This window comes from Onychostoma macrolepis, chromosome 02, assembly GCF_012432095.1.
Source record: "Onychostoma macrolepis isolate SWU-2019 chromosome 02, ASM1243209v1, whole genome shotgun sequence".
NCBI classification, from domain to species: Eukaryota; Metazoa; Chordata; class Actinopteri; order Cypriniformes; family Cyprinidae; genus Onychostoma; species Onychostoma macrolepis.
Genome location: NC_081156.1, coordinates 13,808,153 through 13,824,734, shown reverse-complemented (window position 1 = coordinate 13,824,734; position 16,582 = coordinate 13,808,153). Strand labels below are relative to the sequence as shown.

Genomic DNA, 16,582 nt, shown 5'->3' with positions numbered 1-16,582 from the left:
TTGGATGCCCCGTTTGTATTGGCTGCGCGGGGATACGTCACAGAGCGCAGCGGCAAAAGTTGAACTATTTTGAACTTTGACCGCGGCGCGCGCGCAAGCTCGCTGCTGGTGCGCTCCGCTGCGCAGCTACTAACCGCCCTCGCGCAGCACAAGCCATTGAAATGAATGGGTTTCATAGCGCAGCGCAGCCCGCGTCCTGTGTGAAAGGGCCTTGATTATAGGGGCCCATGGCTGAGGGGGGCGATCTCAACCAACTGGCTAAAGTCTGGTTTATACTCGACGCATCCGCAAGTTCGCTTGGGTGCGCGCGCCAAATATGACGTCATCGCGGTGTTTGCGGAAGTTCGCTTTGAGTGCGCGCGACGTCGTTTCGCGTGGCGATGTGCACAACATTTTTTGTAACTTTCCGCGCAGCTCCGCTTCTGAAGATGCACAAGTTCTGGGCGATTCTAGCCGAACATGCACATCTGTGCTGGCATTTGTGTGAAACAGAAGTAGTTTGATGTTAATTTCAAACTCCACCAGGTAACTTTTAACGCTTTGAGGGAAAACAATTAAGAGTTTTTTTGTTGTTTGTTTGTTTTTTTGCATAGTTTCCCCAAGGCTTTTTAATTCAAGAACGTTTTATTTTTATTGTATAAAAATAGAATTAGAATTCATGTAGACACTATTTATACACTATTTGCTTAATATTATGCGAAATAACCCAAAATCTTAAGATTATATTTTAACCAGTTCATAAAGAAATTATTAATTCATCACACGCCTTGTACCGGAAAATAACTTCTCACCGGTGATTCCCGATGGTTTTAGAGGAAAATTACTCCTCGTCGCCCCCTGTCGTTTCAAAGAATATCTCAACGGCGAATGCGTCAAGTATAAACGCCTCGTCCGTTTAGGGAAGTTCGCACGCAGTTAGCGGAGGCTCGCGAAGCGGAGCCTGGCGCGAGTATAAACGAGGCTTTAGTTTTCTTTTGGTTGTAGGCCTGTTTTCCTTTGTTCAAGTTTCCCGCTCCTTGTTTGTTACTATGGTTTCTAATTAACGAGTCATCACCTGTTCATCATTTGAGTTCATCATTTGAATGTATTTAAGTTCTTCCTTTTCATTCAGTTGCTGTCTGTTATTGTGTGTAGACATGCTGTTACATTGTTTTCTTGCATGTGGATTATTTGAGTTTGTTTATTAAAGACCCTTTTGTTTTTGGAATCCTGTTTGAACCTTTTTCCTTCATCCTCTTCTGAACTGGATCGTTACAATTAAGTCATGTCAATTTTATTTATATAGCACTTTTTAGGCAAGTTGATACAAAGAAGCTTTACAGTAAAAGTCAGTGTGAGTTTGTAATTAAATAACTTGTACAGTGGGTAAAGAAAACAATCACCCAACTTTAAATTAATAAAAATTTTTGTTATATCCAGCTGTATTTACACAGTCCAACTTATAACATCCAAGGCAAAAAAACAAACAGAATCACCGAGTTGAAAAAAAGGATAACCCTCTTGTGTCTGTCGCAAACGCACACTGGACAGACTGGTAAGTTTTCAAACTATCCATAAACACTTTGTTAAATGACTTGAATTAAATATACAGCAGCAGAGGAGGTGATAATACAGCTCTGGGAGAAAAATGGTGAGTAGCCACACACACTATAAAACAGTCATGAGATGTAGTGAACACTTTCCTGTTGTCTTGTAGGAGGATCGCCGGGAGACTGGAAGGAGAAATGGATTTGGAGATTGGACACCTGGACAAGGAGAGGAACAAAGAGGTAAGTAATCTTAACATAAGTAACAATCCGAACGCATGCAGTCTTAACCATAGACAAGACCAGACAAAGTGTGTTTGTGGAAAGTCCTTATGTATGGTGCTGGAGTGATCGGTGACAGCTGGTGATAATTAGTATTTAGGAAATCGAGCACGCTGATATTTCTGAGGGCTGATGGCCCTGGTGTCGAGGTGCGCGACCTCTGTTGCGAGGTGCAGGTTTCTCCAAATGAGGATTGTGGAAATCGGTGAGTAGATCAGGGTCCAGTATGCCCCTTCTTGGGACCCATGAGCGTTCCTCAGGACCACAGCCCTCCCAATGTACTAGATATTCCACTTCACCACCTCCGTGCTGGGAGTTTAAGATTACTTGTACTGTGAAGACTCCTCCATCTTCTTCAACTGGCAATAAGGGAGGTATATCATCACCAGGCTCTATTGAAAGGGTCACAGGTGAGTGATAGGGTTTGTGTTGAGAAACATGGAACACTGGGTGAATGCGGTAGTGTTCAGGGAGTTGTAACGAAAGGATACTGGGTTGATCTCCTAGATGATCTCAAAGGGGCCAGTGTACCTGAGACTCAGCTTCTTGTATGGTATGTGCAACCTGATGTTCCTGGTTGAAAGCCAGGTAAGACTTTATTTTAAGGTGTCATAATACAGAGTAATTACCTAATTAAGTTCTTAGTAGTAGACGTTGTACTTACATGAAATAAAATGTACTTACCATGTACCTAAGTTATGGAACAGCCTGTAATTACAGTTTGTAATTATGTAGATGTAATAGGCAGCTACTGTTACTGTCACGAATCTGGTCTGTAACTTCCATTCACTCACCACCAGAGGTCACTCACTCACCACAGTATTCATTGCACTGATCACATTACTGTTGCACTTCACCATCTACTACATTTCCCATCATCCATCGCACAGATCACACAGTTGTCACAGATTACACATTGCACTAATTGCACAGCTGAAACCCATTAGACACTCTTTATAAGCCTTGGACTTTCCCTGCCTCACTGCCGAGTATTGTATGCATTATCGCTGCCCTACAGAGCCTTGTTAGTTTCCCTAGTCTTGCCCGTTTCGGATTGTGTTTTCCCCTGCCTGGACTCTTGCTTTAGTTTTGGATTACCTCTCTTTGTCTAGCCCCTTTTGATACTGTTCGCTGTCGTATGACCCACGCCTGTTTTTGATAACTCTGTGCATTGCCTATTATATACTTGTCTGCCATTGATCGACCCTGCCTGTTATTACCACGTCTCTTGTCAATAAAAGCTTGCATATGGATCCGCATGTCTCACGTCTCGTCAGCCCTGTAACAGTTACACATATGTAACAGACCGAGTCTTCAATGGTATGGCGCTGTGCATTCACTCTCCCCACGTACAATTCCTGCCGGACCTGAGACTCGAACTAACAACCTTTTGGATTACGAGTCTGACTCTGACCATTAGGTCACGACTTCCCCAATATGAAAGCCTTTCGTCCGAACAAGGACTTGAACCCTGGACCCTCAGATTAAAAGTCTGATGTTCTACCGACTGAGCTATCCGGGCTCTTTATTTTAAGTAGCTTATGCCTGTGTAATATTATGTAATTAGAAAGGTATTACATGTATTTTAGCTGTGTACTGGTGGGTTAAATCAAAGTAAGGTGCAACTGTATAAGGTGTACAGTATAGATACACATGAAGTACACTTAAGTACAATCTTGATACACTTTATTTTAAGTAGCTTATGTCTGTGCACTTACATTTATAATTATGTTGTATAAAGTCTGCAACACACATGCAACAATCGTTTGGTTACATAAGTAGCTGTGTAACAGACTTGGTCTGTTACATATGTGTTACAGTAGCTGCCTATTACATGTACATAATTACAAACTGTAATTACAGGCTGTTCCATAACTTAATTACATGGTAAGTACATTTTGTTTCATGTAAGTTCAACGGCTACTACTATGTAGTTAACTAGATATTATGAACACCTTAAAATAAAGTGTTACCGAAAGCCATACCTTTTGTTGGGAGCTGTGGATTTACGGATGTCAGCATGGTCCTTTTGCCTCTGGATGGCTTCTTGTAGATGATGAGGAGCTGAGTCCCAGACCTTCTTACTCTCCTGGAATCAGTGATTCACCAGTAGTGTGTCAGAAGGTTCCTCAGACCATGGGAACATTAGTTATTGATAGCCGAGTACGCACTGGAATGGAGTAAGGCTGTAGTAAGGAAGTGCAAGTAAAAAGTTCAAAGGGGAGTCCTCTTATACATATGTATGCATTTCATGACCCAAGTAGTAGTGCAATGTTCTGCACAGAGAGCCTAATGCACAAGTTAACATTACAGGAAGAAAAACAACATCATGCTTCGTACGATGAGCCAGGAAATGTCTGTGCCCCCATACGTTGTTACAGGATTAAAGGTCTCTGCTCTAGAGGAAAATAACTTTATCACATCACCAGAGGTGTATACACAAAAGCGCGTGTCAGTGGACAAAAACAGCATACCTACAAAATATGGTCTCTCTAGATGGCCTTACCTGAATAAGGTGAGAATTCCAGTCATTGAAGATTAGGTTGATTTATTGATTGGAAACAATGTACCCTAAGCTATTGAACCATGGGAAATTGTTGATAGTTGTAATGACGGACCATATGCAATGGAAACCTGACTGGGATGGGTGAGTAATAGTCCTCTTAAAGACAGTAGAATCACAGGCAAGAATGGCTTTCCTCATGTAACTGCAAATTGAATTTCAATAGAAGAGCTACTGATGCAGCAATACAGCCATGAGTTTAATGAACATTCAACTGAAAACGATTTGTAAAAATAAGTGGAAGAAGGATCCAGTCATGCCCAATAACTACCCTGTTGCAGCACAATGCCTCTCAAGTATGCAATGGCAATTTAAATTTTAATGAACATTGATTAACTAATGAAAACAGGAACTACCAAATAAGGGCAAACCAGGAACACAACGGGAACACACATGTGACAAGTATATCCCACACCATGGTGTATTCCATCCCAAAAAGGCACTATCAGTGTGGTTTTTGACTGTGGTGCAACTTTTAAAGACACATCTCTGAACTTAGAACTACTGCTCAGTCCAGACCTAATCAACACATTGTTTGGTGTTCTCACAAGATTTAAGCAAGAGCCTACTGCTGTAATGACAGACAATAAGTCAATGTTCCATCAAGTCAGCGTGTCTACATGTCATGTTGACTTTTTGCATGTTGACTTTCTTTGGCGGACTCATGGTGATATCAGCAATGGTCCTGTAGAACATTGTATAGTGGTGCATCTTATTGGTGCAGTATCTTCCACAAGGTGTGCAAACTTCACATTAAACAAACTGCTAAAGATAACAACAGTTGTTTTTTTGGCAAAGGTAGGGTAACACTTTATTTCGATAGTCCACTTTAGACAGTCTACTAACAGTAAGTAACTTTGCAACTACATGTCAACTAGCAGTCATTAGAGTATTAGTAGACTGTCTGCTTAATATCTTCTAACACTTTATTTTGATGGGTCCACAAAATACAACATACTGACTATCAGAAACTTTCCAAGTATATGTCAACTTATTCTACAAACCCTAAACCTACCCTACTGAGAGTTAGTAGACATGTAGTTGCAAAGTTACGTATAGTTAGTAGAATGTCTAAAGTGGACTATCGAAATAAAGTGTAACCAAAGGTAGTAAAGACTGTAAAAATAAATAAATAAAAAACTTATGTTGATGATTGTCTAAAATCAGTGTCTACAGAGCAAGAAGCAGTGGAGTTGGTGAAGGACCTGGTTCACCACACTTTGCCACAAGGGTGGATTTAATCTCACTAAGTGGGTAAGCAACAGCTGCAAAGTACTCTCCAACATTCCAAAGGAGGACAGCGCTCAAGAGGTAATGGAGTTAAAGATGAGCAGAGATAAGCTACCCATAGAAAGAACACTTGGGTTGTTGTGGTGTGTAGAAAATTATGAATTCAAGTTTAACATCATTGTTCAGCAGAAAAACACACCAGAAGCAACATTTTATCAGTAGTAAGACCTATATAGGACCCGTTGGGTTTACTTTGCCCCTTAACATTGGCTGTTAAGTTATTTCTGCAGAAAGTATGCAAGAGCATACTCTGATGGGACGAAGAGATACCTGCAACCGCAGAAAACAAATGGACAAGATGGATTGCTGATGTAACCCTGGTATGGTAAGTACACACTAGGTTTGGTTGAATATATATATATATATATATATATATATATATACACACAGTAGTCTGAAAACTCCAATTCAACAATTCACCTTAAGAAGTGTTGGAATCAGAAACAAGTACTTGTATACAAAAAGATAACTTGTACTGATTGAACAACAAATAAAATAACAATACAATAACCAAGTGTGTGTGTGCGGTATCAGTGTACGTGTATCACTTGATGAATTAAGGATCACCAGTTCGGTCCATTCAGTTCACGTTGCTGAGCTCAGATTAGTTGTTCCAATTCACACGGAGTAAAGTTCCTTTTCGTTCGGTATCAAGAAAATGTTCTAGCAGGGGAAATCCAGAAATCGTAATTCACAGTCCTACCAAAATGCTGGATGCAAGGGCATCTCTGCACAGATCAAATGAAGGTCACCAATTCAAGCTGGGTGGCTCGCCATCTTCTATCCAGAAGAGAGAGTTCAAGGGAAAACCAAAAACCTGGCCGAGATTCAATGTTCTTTCATTCACGAAATCAATGACAATATAGTTAACAATTCTCCTGCACCCTTTTCCGATGCATATGCTCCCTTTTTTACTCTTTCAAACAGCAACACAATTTCGCTAAGTTTTCTTTGCAGCTTAATATTTTTTTACGGCTCGTAATCTTCGTCTCAATCTCCCACTGCACTCTCTCACATCCATTCTGTGTATATAGCAGGGGCGGAGCTTGAAATATTTAACCAATCACAAATACCTGTTCATGACTGCTCAACAATTTCTAGGCAGATTTCCTAAATTAAGGTTTTTCGCAGCATTATGATTGGCTCATTAAAATAAGGGCAATAATATAACAATTATTAACTTTAGCAATTATAAGAATCACATTCCTATAAAACTTCTTATGGGGGTTACACTGACTTGGACAAACTGGATAACTTCAGGGTAGCTTGTTGTGTGAAATCAGCAGAATTCAGTTCTCCAACACAGACTGAGCAACATCATTTTTCTGATGCCAGCAGTAATGGATATGGCACAGTAAGTTATTTACGATTGACCGCTAACAAGAGCAGTGTCCATGTTTCATTCATGCTAGAAAAGGCTAGAGAGGCTCCTCCCTACAAGTAAATTACTTGCCTACTTTTCAAGTTGGGAATAGTTAAAAAGAGCAGTAGCTTGGTTCTTAAAGTTAAAAAATGTCCTGCAGTCCATCAGTTTAAAAAGGGGAGGGAGGGGGGAAATCAACAATCAAGTTAAAAAAAAAAAAAAAACTAGAAGCCAGAGCAAAGAGCTGTGTGAAGAATAGGAAACTTTCAAAGGTACACTTAGTGCATAGACTGTCACTATGGAAGATTTATTGCAAGCAGAAAGAGCCATCATAGACAAAGATTTTCAGAAGAGATCACAAAGCTCAAGGCATCACCTACTGGTAAAGGTGTGAGTAAAACCAGCAGCTTAAACTGCATCCCATTTTGGAAGATGGCATTTTGAGAGTGGGAGGGCATCTGAGCAAGTCAGCAATGCCTGAGGAGGCCAAGCATCCAGTTATCCTGCCAAAGGATACTCTTGTCTCGTCTCTAATTCTACTACACATTCATGAACAAGTAGGACATGGTGGCAGAAATCATGTTTTGTCTGAACTCAGGAAAAAGTTTTGGATCATACAGTAAATGCCAATTCTGCATCCAGAAGCATCTTATCTAAATGTGTTGTATGTAGACGTGTCAGAGGAAAAACAGTGATACAGAAGATGGCAGACTTACCACAAGAAAGACTCAGATCTGACTTATACCACCATTTAGCAATGGAGGAATGGATTACTTTGGACGCTTTAAGACCAGAAGAGCAAGAGGTCACATAAAAAGGTATGGCATTATCTTCACATGCATGTCAAGCAGGGCAAGTAGCTAATAGTCTAGACACAGATGTTTGTATTAATGCCCTAAGACGCTTTGTATGTAGGAGAGTTCAAATCATACATATACGTTCTGATAATGGTACAAATCTGATTGGAGCAAAGAAAGAGCTGCATGAATCACTGGCAACTTGGGGCCAGGATGGAAACTTGGGCTTACCATGGAGCAGGGATGTTAGTGAATGGGAAATTGAACTATAGTTGTGGATGAAGCGATGATAGACACTGGAGAATCTGAGTAATCTTTGGAGTTCTTTTAACGATCTTGGGAGTGGGCCAGTTACTAATGGCTTCCACCTTTCTCTTGTCCATTGAGACACCATTTTGTTTCACAATGTACACTAGGAACTGAATCTCAGATTGATGGAATTTGCACTTTTCAGACTTGAGGAACGAGTTCAATTCCTGGTGTCTCTGGAGCAGCGGTTCCCAATTCCAGTCCTTGCCTACCCCCGCTCTGCACATTTTGTATGTTTCTCTTATCACTTCAGACATTTGTTCTATTCGACTGTAAGTGCCCTACGAAGTGGACATCACAGGATATTCCACCATGATTCCAGTTTGAAGCGAACGTATATGTTCCATTCAAAGGGCATTGAAGTGTGCAAGACGTGAATTTAAATGATTTATTTACAGAGGTATATTATGTCACGCAGGCTGCAGGTTGTGGTGCAGCGCAAATCTGTGAATGAATGTTCTGAAGTGAAGTAAATGTCAACGGTAGGGAGCAATGGACACTGTGTAGGGACCATGTCAATCGGAACACAGTTCATGCACGGAGCTCACTTCTAACGAGCTGTTAATCTGAATCAGGTGAACTTAGAGAGACATGCAAAATATGCAGAGCGGGGGTACGGGAGGACTGGAATTGAGAACCGCTGCTCTGGAGGACCTGTGTGCGGGCAATGTTCAGCCAGGCTCCAGCAGTATATCAGAATGTGATCTATCCATGTAGACCAGAATTAAACGGATTAAATGTACTTATTGTGGTCATCTTGTATTGCAAAACACTTTTGCTGCTATTGAGGAGGGATATGGGTAAGGTTAGGGACAGATTTGGTGGTTTGGGAAGGTTTAAGGGTGGGTTAAGGTGTAAGGGATGGGTCATAGATGAGCACCTCATGCATAAAATCCTAGAACATGGAGGGAGTGTTTACCAGGCCATACAGTATAATGCAATATTCAAAATGGCCGTCTTCCATTCATCGCTCTTGCATATCTGGATGGGGTTATGCATGCTACAGAGATTCAACTTAGTGAAGATCTTGGCTACCCTGAGATGTTCCAAGGCAGCTGGGACAAGAGAAAGGGGGTGCCTGAATTTAACGATGATCTTGTTGAATGCTCGATGATCTATGCAGCTCCGTAAGCATCTATTATTTTTTTGCCACAAAGACAAAGCAGCAGGTGAACTATATGATCTGTGTTACAGGTACATTTTGGCAACATATTGTATCTGCCAACTGCAGTGCTCTCCCTGTTAATAGGGAAATTATGAACAATATCGTAGCTCTCTCCATAGGAAATCATTGTGGATGCATCTCGAGGGCCAGCAATCATTGCAGCAGGCCCTTAACTACTATGTACCTGCATCAAAAATAAGTACAATGTACTTATTGTGGTCATCTTGTATTGCAAAACACTTTTGCTGCTATTGAGGTGGGATATGGGTAAGGTTAGGGACAGATTTGGTGGTTTGGGAAGGTTTAAGGGTGGGTTAAGGTGTAAGGGATAGGTCAACAGTGTAATTATAAATGTAATTACAGAAATTAATTAAAGATGTAACTTCATAAAGGTGTTTTTAAAAAAATGTAAGTACAATGTAAAAACTTGTTTGTACACAATAAGTGTCACGATCCTCTGGAGCCAGGGAAACGCGGAGACAAGGAACTTTCAACAAACAACATTTATTTTACCAAACGCTGGAACACAGGAGTCGCAGGAGACACAGAACACAAGGATGACAATTAACAGCCGACGTGGAGACAGAGAAACACAGGGAATTCCACTGTTATAAACAGAAGGAATTCAAATAAACAATTACAAACGGCTGGGGACTAATCAATTAATAATGACAGGAACAGGAAGACCAAATATGGGCACGAGAGGAGGGGAAACACAAGACACAGGAAGACAGGACTGACAATAAGTGCATTGTACCAAATGATTCATTTAAATGTAAGTACACAGTAGTTAAGGCCACCTAATATAAAGTGGGACCGAAATCTGTTGCACTATAAAACAGTCACTGACTACTGACATTAGCAAAGCTCTTCACTCCCATTTACATGCAAGTTCCATTATTCGTATTATTCACTAAGAATGGTATTATTACATTATTCACATACCTCACTGCACGGCACAAACTATGGACTTAGAAAGTGTACGTGTGTTACTGGTCACTGTTTTAATTAATCAACGTCTAATGCAAAACACCTTTATATGGTTGTATTCCATGCTTTTTCGGTGCCATAGAAATGTGATGGCAATTTGTTGTGATGCTCCTAAAAATGTCCCCGTTTTGGTGTTTTTGTCCATCAATGTACTGTTTCATGTCACGCAACGTCGACAACATGAACTCTGTTTCCTGGGTTCCCCAGAAATGTGATGTTTTCTTCCCCACTATCGTTTCTAATCTGCATATTACTGCAGGTCCGTGTCATGCCATTCACATGTCACGAACACATGCGCACTTTGGTCAGAGTGGCATCAATGCAATTAAGGTGTTTACATGCCTGTATATTTAGATTAAAATCGGCGTATGCCACCTAGGTTAATACGATCATGCTTGCTGTGATTTATGAGCTTAATCGCATTATTTACATCAAAGATTGTGTTTACATGAGGTAAAGTTTAATCCCAATATTGCCAAAATCTCATAGTAATCACAATAAGAGGGTGCATGTAAATGCACTCACTGAGATAGACAGAACACTTCGCTGTTGCCTTGTAGGAGGATCACCAGGAGACTGGAAGGAGAACAGGAGTTCACCGGGATGAGGAGAGGATCAAAGAGGCAAGTAATCTTCAGGTAAGTAACAATCTGAACGTATGCATTCTTAGCCATAGACATGACCAGACAAAGTCTGTGTGTGTGTGTGTGTGTGTGTGTGTGGCAAGTCCGTATGTATGATGCTGGAGTGATCGGTGACAACTGGTGATAATTAGTAACCGGGAGATTGAGAGTACTGACACTGGGTGAGGGTGGAGCCTGGTGATTCCATGATAGTGTCAGTATTTTGTTGAACCACTTTTTGCTTTAATTACAGCCTTTAGTCTGTTGGAATATGTCTCTACTAACATCTAGACTATCGTCTGTCTGCATATCTAGACTTTGCAATATTTTCCCACTCTTCTTTGTTGAACAGCTCAAGTTCAGTTAAATTTGATGGTGACCATTTGTAGACTGCAGTCTTCAAGTCATTCCACAGATTTTTAATGGGGTTTAAGTCTGGGCTCTGACTAGGCTATGCAAGGACATTCCCTTTTTTTTTTTTTTATCTCCAACCACTGTGCCAAGTTGTGCTGTGTGTTTTGGATCATTGTCATGTTGGAAGGTAAACCTTAATTCTTCCCACTGACAACTATCTGACACAGGGCAGTAGATTTTACTCAAGACATTGATGAAATTTTACCCCATTCATTTTTTCCTACTGTCATGACAGGTGCTCCAGGACCTTCTGCAGAGAAACGCCCCATAATAGGATATTACCACCTCCATGCTTTACTGTAGGAATGGTTTTATTTGGATGTTTAGCTGTATTGGAATTCCGCCAGACATCATTTGGTGTTGAGGCCAAACAATTCCATTTAGTCTCATTTGACCTCAAAATCTTCAAGGCACATTTTAGCAAAGCACATTCGTGACTGCATGTAGCATTTCTTGAGAAGTGGCTTTTTTCTTGCAACCCAACAAGCTGCGTTTGTGGAGAATTTGTGATTTTGTTGTCACATGCACACAATAACCACTCATAAATTCCTGCAACTGCTTCAGATTTGCTGTAGGCCTCATGGTAGCCTCTCTGACCTTATTTTCATTACCTAAGTGTCTTTTAATACTTAACAGTGCTTTTTATCTTAATGCTGATAAGTTTATTTTGCACCATGGGAAATGGTCAGTGTTTTTCACCTGTTCAAAGTGGCTTTCCAAAACCTTTGAGATCCCTGATTGGTCAGAGAAAAAATTTCATTTTGTATATAAATGGAACATGGGCCTAGGTTGTGTTGTAGGTTTTTCTCTGAACAAGGGAAGGATGAAGCTTTTAATCTTAGCTGCGCTGTTCGGACTGAGCCTTGCTCAGTTTAACCCAAACACAAGTAATGGAAGGACTAGCATAGTCCACCTGTTTGAGTGGCGCTGGGCTGATATCGCAGCGGAGTGTGAGCGCTACCTCGGACCAAATGGCTTTGGTGGAGTTCAGGTATTTTTCAAACTCATCATTATTTTTAAGCCTGCGAGGAGTTAATTTGCAGTTTAGAATTTATTGTGCTTTATGAGAATACATGTATAATAGTAATAACAAAATATTGATTTCCCATTTCAGATCTCCCCTCCAAGTGAGAGCATTGTTGTCACAAACCCATGGCACCCTTGGTGGCAGAGATATCAGCCAATCGGTTACAATCTGTGTTCCAGATCAGGAAATGAAAATCAGCTGAAAGACATGATCACTAGGTGCAACAATGTTGGGGTAAATATAAATGAAAAATAGTTTAATTAGTATATTGCTTTATTTTCCCTGTGTAAAATTCATAGACTTCTGTTTGTTTTGTAGGTGTACATCTATGTTGATGCAGTCATCAACCACATGTGTGGAGCAGGTGGTGGAGCCGGTACCCATTCAAGTTGTGGTTCATATTTTGATGCCAACAAGAAGGACTTCCCCACAGTTCCTTACTCCAACTTGGACTTTAATGACGGCAAATGCAACACTGGCAGTGGAAACATTGAGAACTACCAGGATATCAATCAAGTATGAGATGATATTTTGTCAAAGTGTTCATTTCAGTTTCATTGATTTATTGTTCAGAATGGACTCTTGTTGTTATCGTATTAGAGATCTGAGAACTGTAATGATGGCAGGTGAGAAACTGTAGGCTGGTTGGTCTTCTGGACTTGGCTTTGGGGAAGGACTATGTGCGTGGTAAGGTGGCTGACTACATGAACAAGCTGATTGACATGGGAGTGGCTGGGTTCAGAGTGGACGCCTGCAAACACATGTGGCCTGGTGATCTTTCTGCTGTCTATGGCCGTCTCCATAACCTTAACACAAAGTGGTTTCCTTCTGGCTCCAAGCCTTTTATCTTCCAAGAGGTACAGTATTTCCATTCATTTCCAAAAAAAATATATAAAGGTGGTAAAACATGTATTAGTGATTTATATGGTATGTTTTTAGGTTATTGATCTCGGTGGGGAGCCCATTACATCAGGAGAATACACTGGAGTTGGAAGGGTGACTGAGTTCAAGTATGGTGCCAAGCTGGGCGATGTCATCCGCAAATGGAATGGACAAAAACTTTCCTACGTCAAGTAAGTAAAGTTGTGGATTGACATTTAATATTAATTATACAATGGTTATTTGGCCATCAAATATTAGTGGTCAAACAATGTTCCATGACTGCTGACGTACAGTCGAATAACACTGGGACTTTTCACTGTTTGTATTTCGCCACTTGTCTGTGTTTGCACATTCCAGACAATCTGTTGAACTATTTATTAGTGTTAGGTGGTGTCAAGTAATTGTACTAGTGAGTCAGTGAATCATTAATTTAACCAATTTATTCAAAATACTCATTCAGGAATACAAATACATATTCATTAAATAACCAAGTAACACTTTTTATGAGTGAGCAATTGAATCATTCACTCTGCTGATTATTCTAGGAACGAAACAAGGGACTGATTTAAGTAAACATCTGAATCATTCACTCAGCTCATTCTTTTAAAACACTAATTCATTCAGGCACTAAACAAGTTGATTTTTTAGTAAGCAATTTTTATTTTTGAGTAAGCAATTGAATCATTCACTCGGCCAAATTTGTTCAAAATGCTGATTCATGCTGGATCAAAAATGAGGGACAGTTTCTATAAGTGAGAAGTGGAATAATTTACGTACTTGATTCGTTCAATCTACTTGCTCATTCAGAAATGAAGCACCACTGCTCTTGGTGTACACTACAGATGGCATAATTGAAAATATTTACGATAGTGTTACAAAAATAGATTAAGTAAGATGAAGTAGACAAAGTTATTCCATGTTACCTTCTTGTTCTGAACAATAAAACAAGAAGTTGAGTGTGATTATTGCATAAAATTGAGTGTGATATATTAGCTCTCTTTTGTCACCTTTTTGTATTTATTGTTTCTTGCAACCTAAAATTGACAGATGAACTGCTTTCTGTTTCAGGAACTGGGGTGAGGGTTGGGGCTTCATGTCTTCTGGTAAAGCTCTTGTGTTTGTTGACAACCACGATAACCAGAGAGGACATGGTGCTGGAGGTGCATCTATTGTGACATTCTGGGATGCTAGGTGCAACTTCATCTTATTTTTATTTACAAAACAGTATTTTCTTGGTGAATAAAAGCATAATATTTCCTTTCATGTGTATTCTTCTTCTTTTTGTAGGCTTTACAAAATGGCTGTAGCCTTTATGTTGGCCCATCCATATGGATTTACCAGAGTAATGTCCAGCTACCGGTGGGACCGCAACATTGTGAATGGACAGGTAGATTATCAGGCTTATTTAAGTGAGAAAACAAATGCTAATCTAAAATGCTAAGTTTTTTTTTTTTGTTTGTTTGTTTTTTTCTTTTTCTACTAATAATTGCTCACTTTCTCATTGCTCAGGACAAAAACGACTGGCAGGGACCCCCCAGCAACAGTGATGGATCCACCAAACCTGTTCCCATCAACCCCGACTCTACCTGTGGAAATGGCTGGGTTTGCGAGCACAGATGGCGTCAGATCAAGTGAGTTCTATCCTATAGTTTCATTACAAAAATGCCTTATACTTGTAATAAATTCATGTTGGGGTCAACATGTTTGCTTTCAAATTATTATTACTTATTTTATTAATTTAATTATTATTTTAAATTTTATACTTTATTCAACAAGGGTGCATTCAATTTATCAAAAATGACAGTGAAGACATTGTTTCAAAAAACCTCTATTGAAAAAAAAATAAAAAAAAATAAATAGAAACCACAGAAATAAATGTGAAAATATTTTAAAATAGAAAACATTCATTTTAAATTGTTAGAAAATTTCACAAGATTACTGTTTTTACTGTATTTTTGATCAAATAAAAGAAGCCTTGATACATAAGATAAATCTGACCCCAAGCTTTTTCATGTTAATGTACTTGAGAATTTATAACCATTATAAGGAATGTAAAATAAAAACAAACCTTACTCCACAGAAACATGGTGGTCTTCCGTAATGTTGTAAATGGACAGGGATTATCTAACTGGTGGGACAATGGAAGTAACCAGATCGCTTTCAGCCGTGGTAGTAAAGGGTTCATTGTCATTAACAATGATGACCGGTAAGAATTTGTTCTTTAAAGAAAGGTACAATATAAGAAAAGATATTAGTTTGTATTTATGTTAAGAGATATAACTGTATTTAAAACAAGCTACCCTAGTATTTGCTGTGTATATACCTACAGTCATTGTTATCAACAGTATAATCTATAATATTCACTTGTGCTGTAGGGAGCTGAATGTGACCCTAAACACCGGTCTGCCAGGAGGCACCTACTGTGATGTGATCTCTGGTCAGAAGGAAAATGGCAAGTGTACTGGGAAACAGGTGGTGGTTGGAGGAGATGGACGTGCTTCCTTCAAAATCAGCAATCAGGCAGAAGACCCGTTTATGGCCATTCATGTCAACTCCAAACTTTAAATGACATTATTTCAATAAACAGGAAGTTATAACTACTGTAATTTTTTACATGATTTCATCCTGTTGGCTCCAGTTGCAAAAAGTGCATTTCCAGTTTGTCTTTAGAATGCGAGTATTATTAATCTTTAAGGGCTATAATATAATTACAACTGTAAAATATTTTAGTTCCCTATCAAGTTCGGTCTCTGGACACTGCGTAGCATACGCTTGGGGGTTATCCCCCTCCTCCCAAAATACTGAAGCCTTATTGCATCACACGTTTTTTCGTGCAAACATTATTGAAAAAAAAAAAAAAAACTTTATATGGTCATTCCTTTATATAGTCCAAAATGTTGGAAGAAAAACATTGCCATGCATCAATGGTACTAGGTTTAGCCTTGTTAATTCGTGCTGTTGTACATTCACAAGTCACTATTTTAAGGAGGCTATGAATCCAAAATGTTTTTGCAAACATGTGTGGAGTAAACCAGTTTTGTATTATGACCTTCAGAGTTGTTTACACTGTTAAAGAGTTGGATTCTCATGTTAAGCATGGATAAAGTTTCAAAAAACAATTTGGACATATAACAGAGTATTTCTGTACCAAAAATCTTACTTCCGGGTTCGTACAAGTTTCGGAGAGTTTTTTTCGAACGTAAACGACGGTGGAACTCCTTATATGGGCATTACTCCCGGAAGAACGCGCCCATGCATGCATCGACCAGAGCAAGAGCGTGCCCACCAACGGCTTCATTCGGCTGCACCGCATGGGACTCGCTCGGGAAATATTTGTGAAAATGCACTGTC

The 16,582-nt window shown here is 39.7% G+C and overlaps 1 protein-coding gene and 1 non-coding gene across 2 annotated transcripts; one reads left to right on the top strand and one right to left on the bottom strand.

Moving 5' to 3' along the window:
- Positions 1–3,257: 3,257 nt before the first annotated feature.
- On the bottom strand, positions 3,258–3,330 carry trnak-uuu (transfer RNA lysine (anticodon UUU)). The gene has a single exon. It is a non-coding gene; the product is annotated as a tRNA-Lys (tRNA).
- An 8,535-nt stretch (positions 3,331–11,865) lies between these two features.
- LOC131524330 (alpha-amylase-like) lies at positions 11,866–15,815 on the top strand. Its single transcript, XM_058751357.1, has 10 exons — positions 11,866–12,313; positions 12,437–12,583; positions 12,668–12,865; positions 12,976–13,206; positions 13,289–13,422; positions 14,300–14,422; positions 14,519–14,618; positions 14,741–14,862; positions 15,312–15,437; positions 15,607–15,815. Exons 1-10 carry the CDS (start codon positions 11,903–11,905, stop codon positions 15,794–15,796), a joined length of 1,782 nt encoding a protein of 593 aa, XP_058607340.1. The 5' UTR covers positions 11,866–11,902; the 3' UTR covers positions 15,797–15,815.
- The last annotated feature ends 767 nt before the right edge of the window (positions 15,816–16,582 follow it).

Bases quoted from the DNA above. Each gene is read 5' to 3' on its own strand.
- LOC131524330 (XM_058751357.1), top strand. From the start codon at position 11,903: ATGGTAGCCTCTCTGACCTTATTTTCATTACCTAAGTGTCTTTTAATA. The intron at 13,207-13,288 runs GTACAGTATTTC...GTATGTTTTTAG, and splicing joins AGCCTTTTATCTTCCAAGAG to GTTATTGATCTCGGTGGGGA. The intron at 15,438-15,606 runs GTAAGAATTTGT...CTTGTGCTGTAG, and splicing joins GTCATTAACAATGATGACCG to GGAGCTGAATGTGACCCTAA.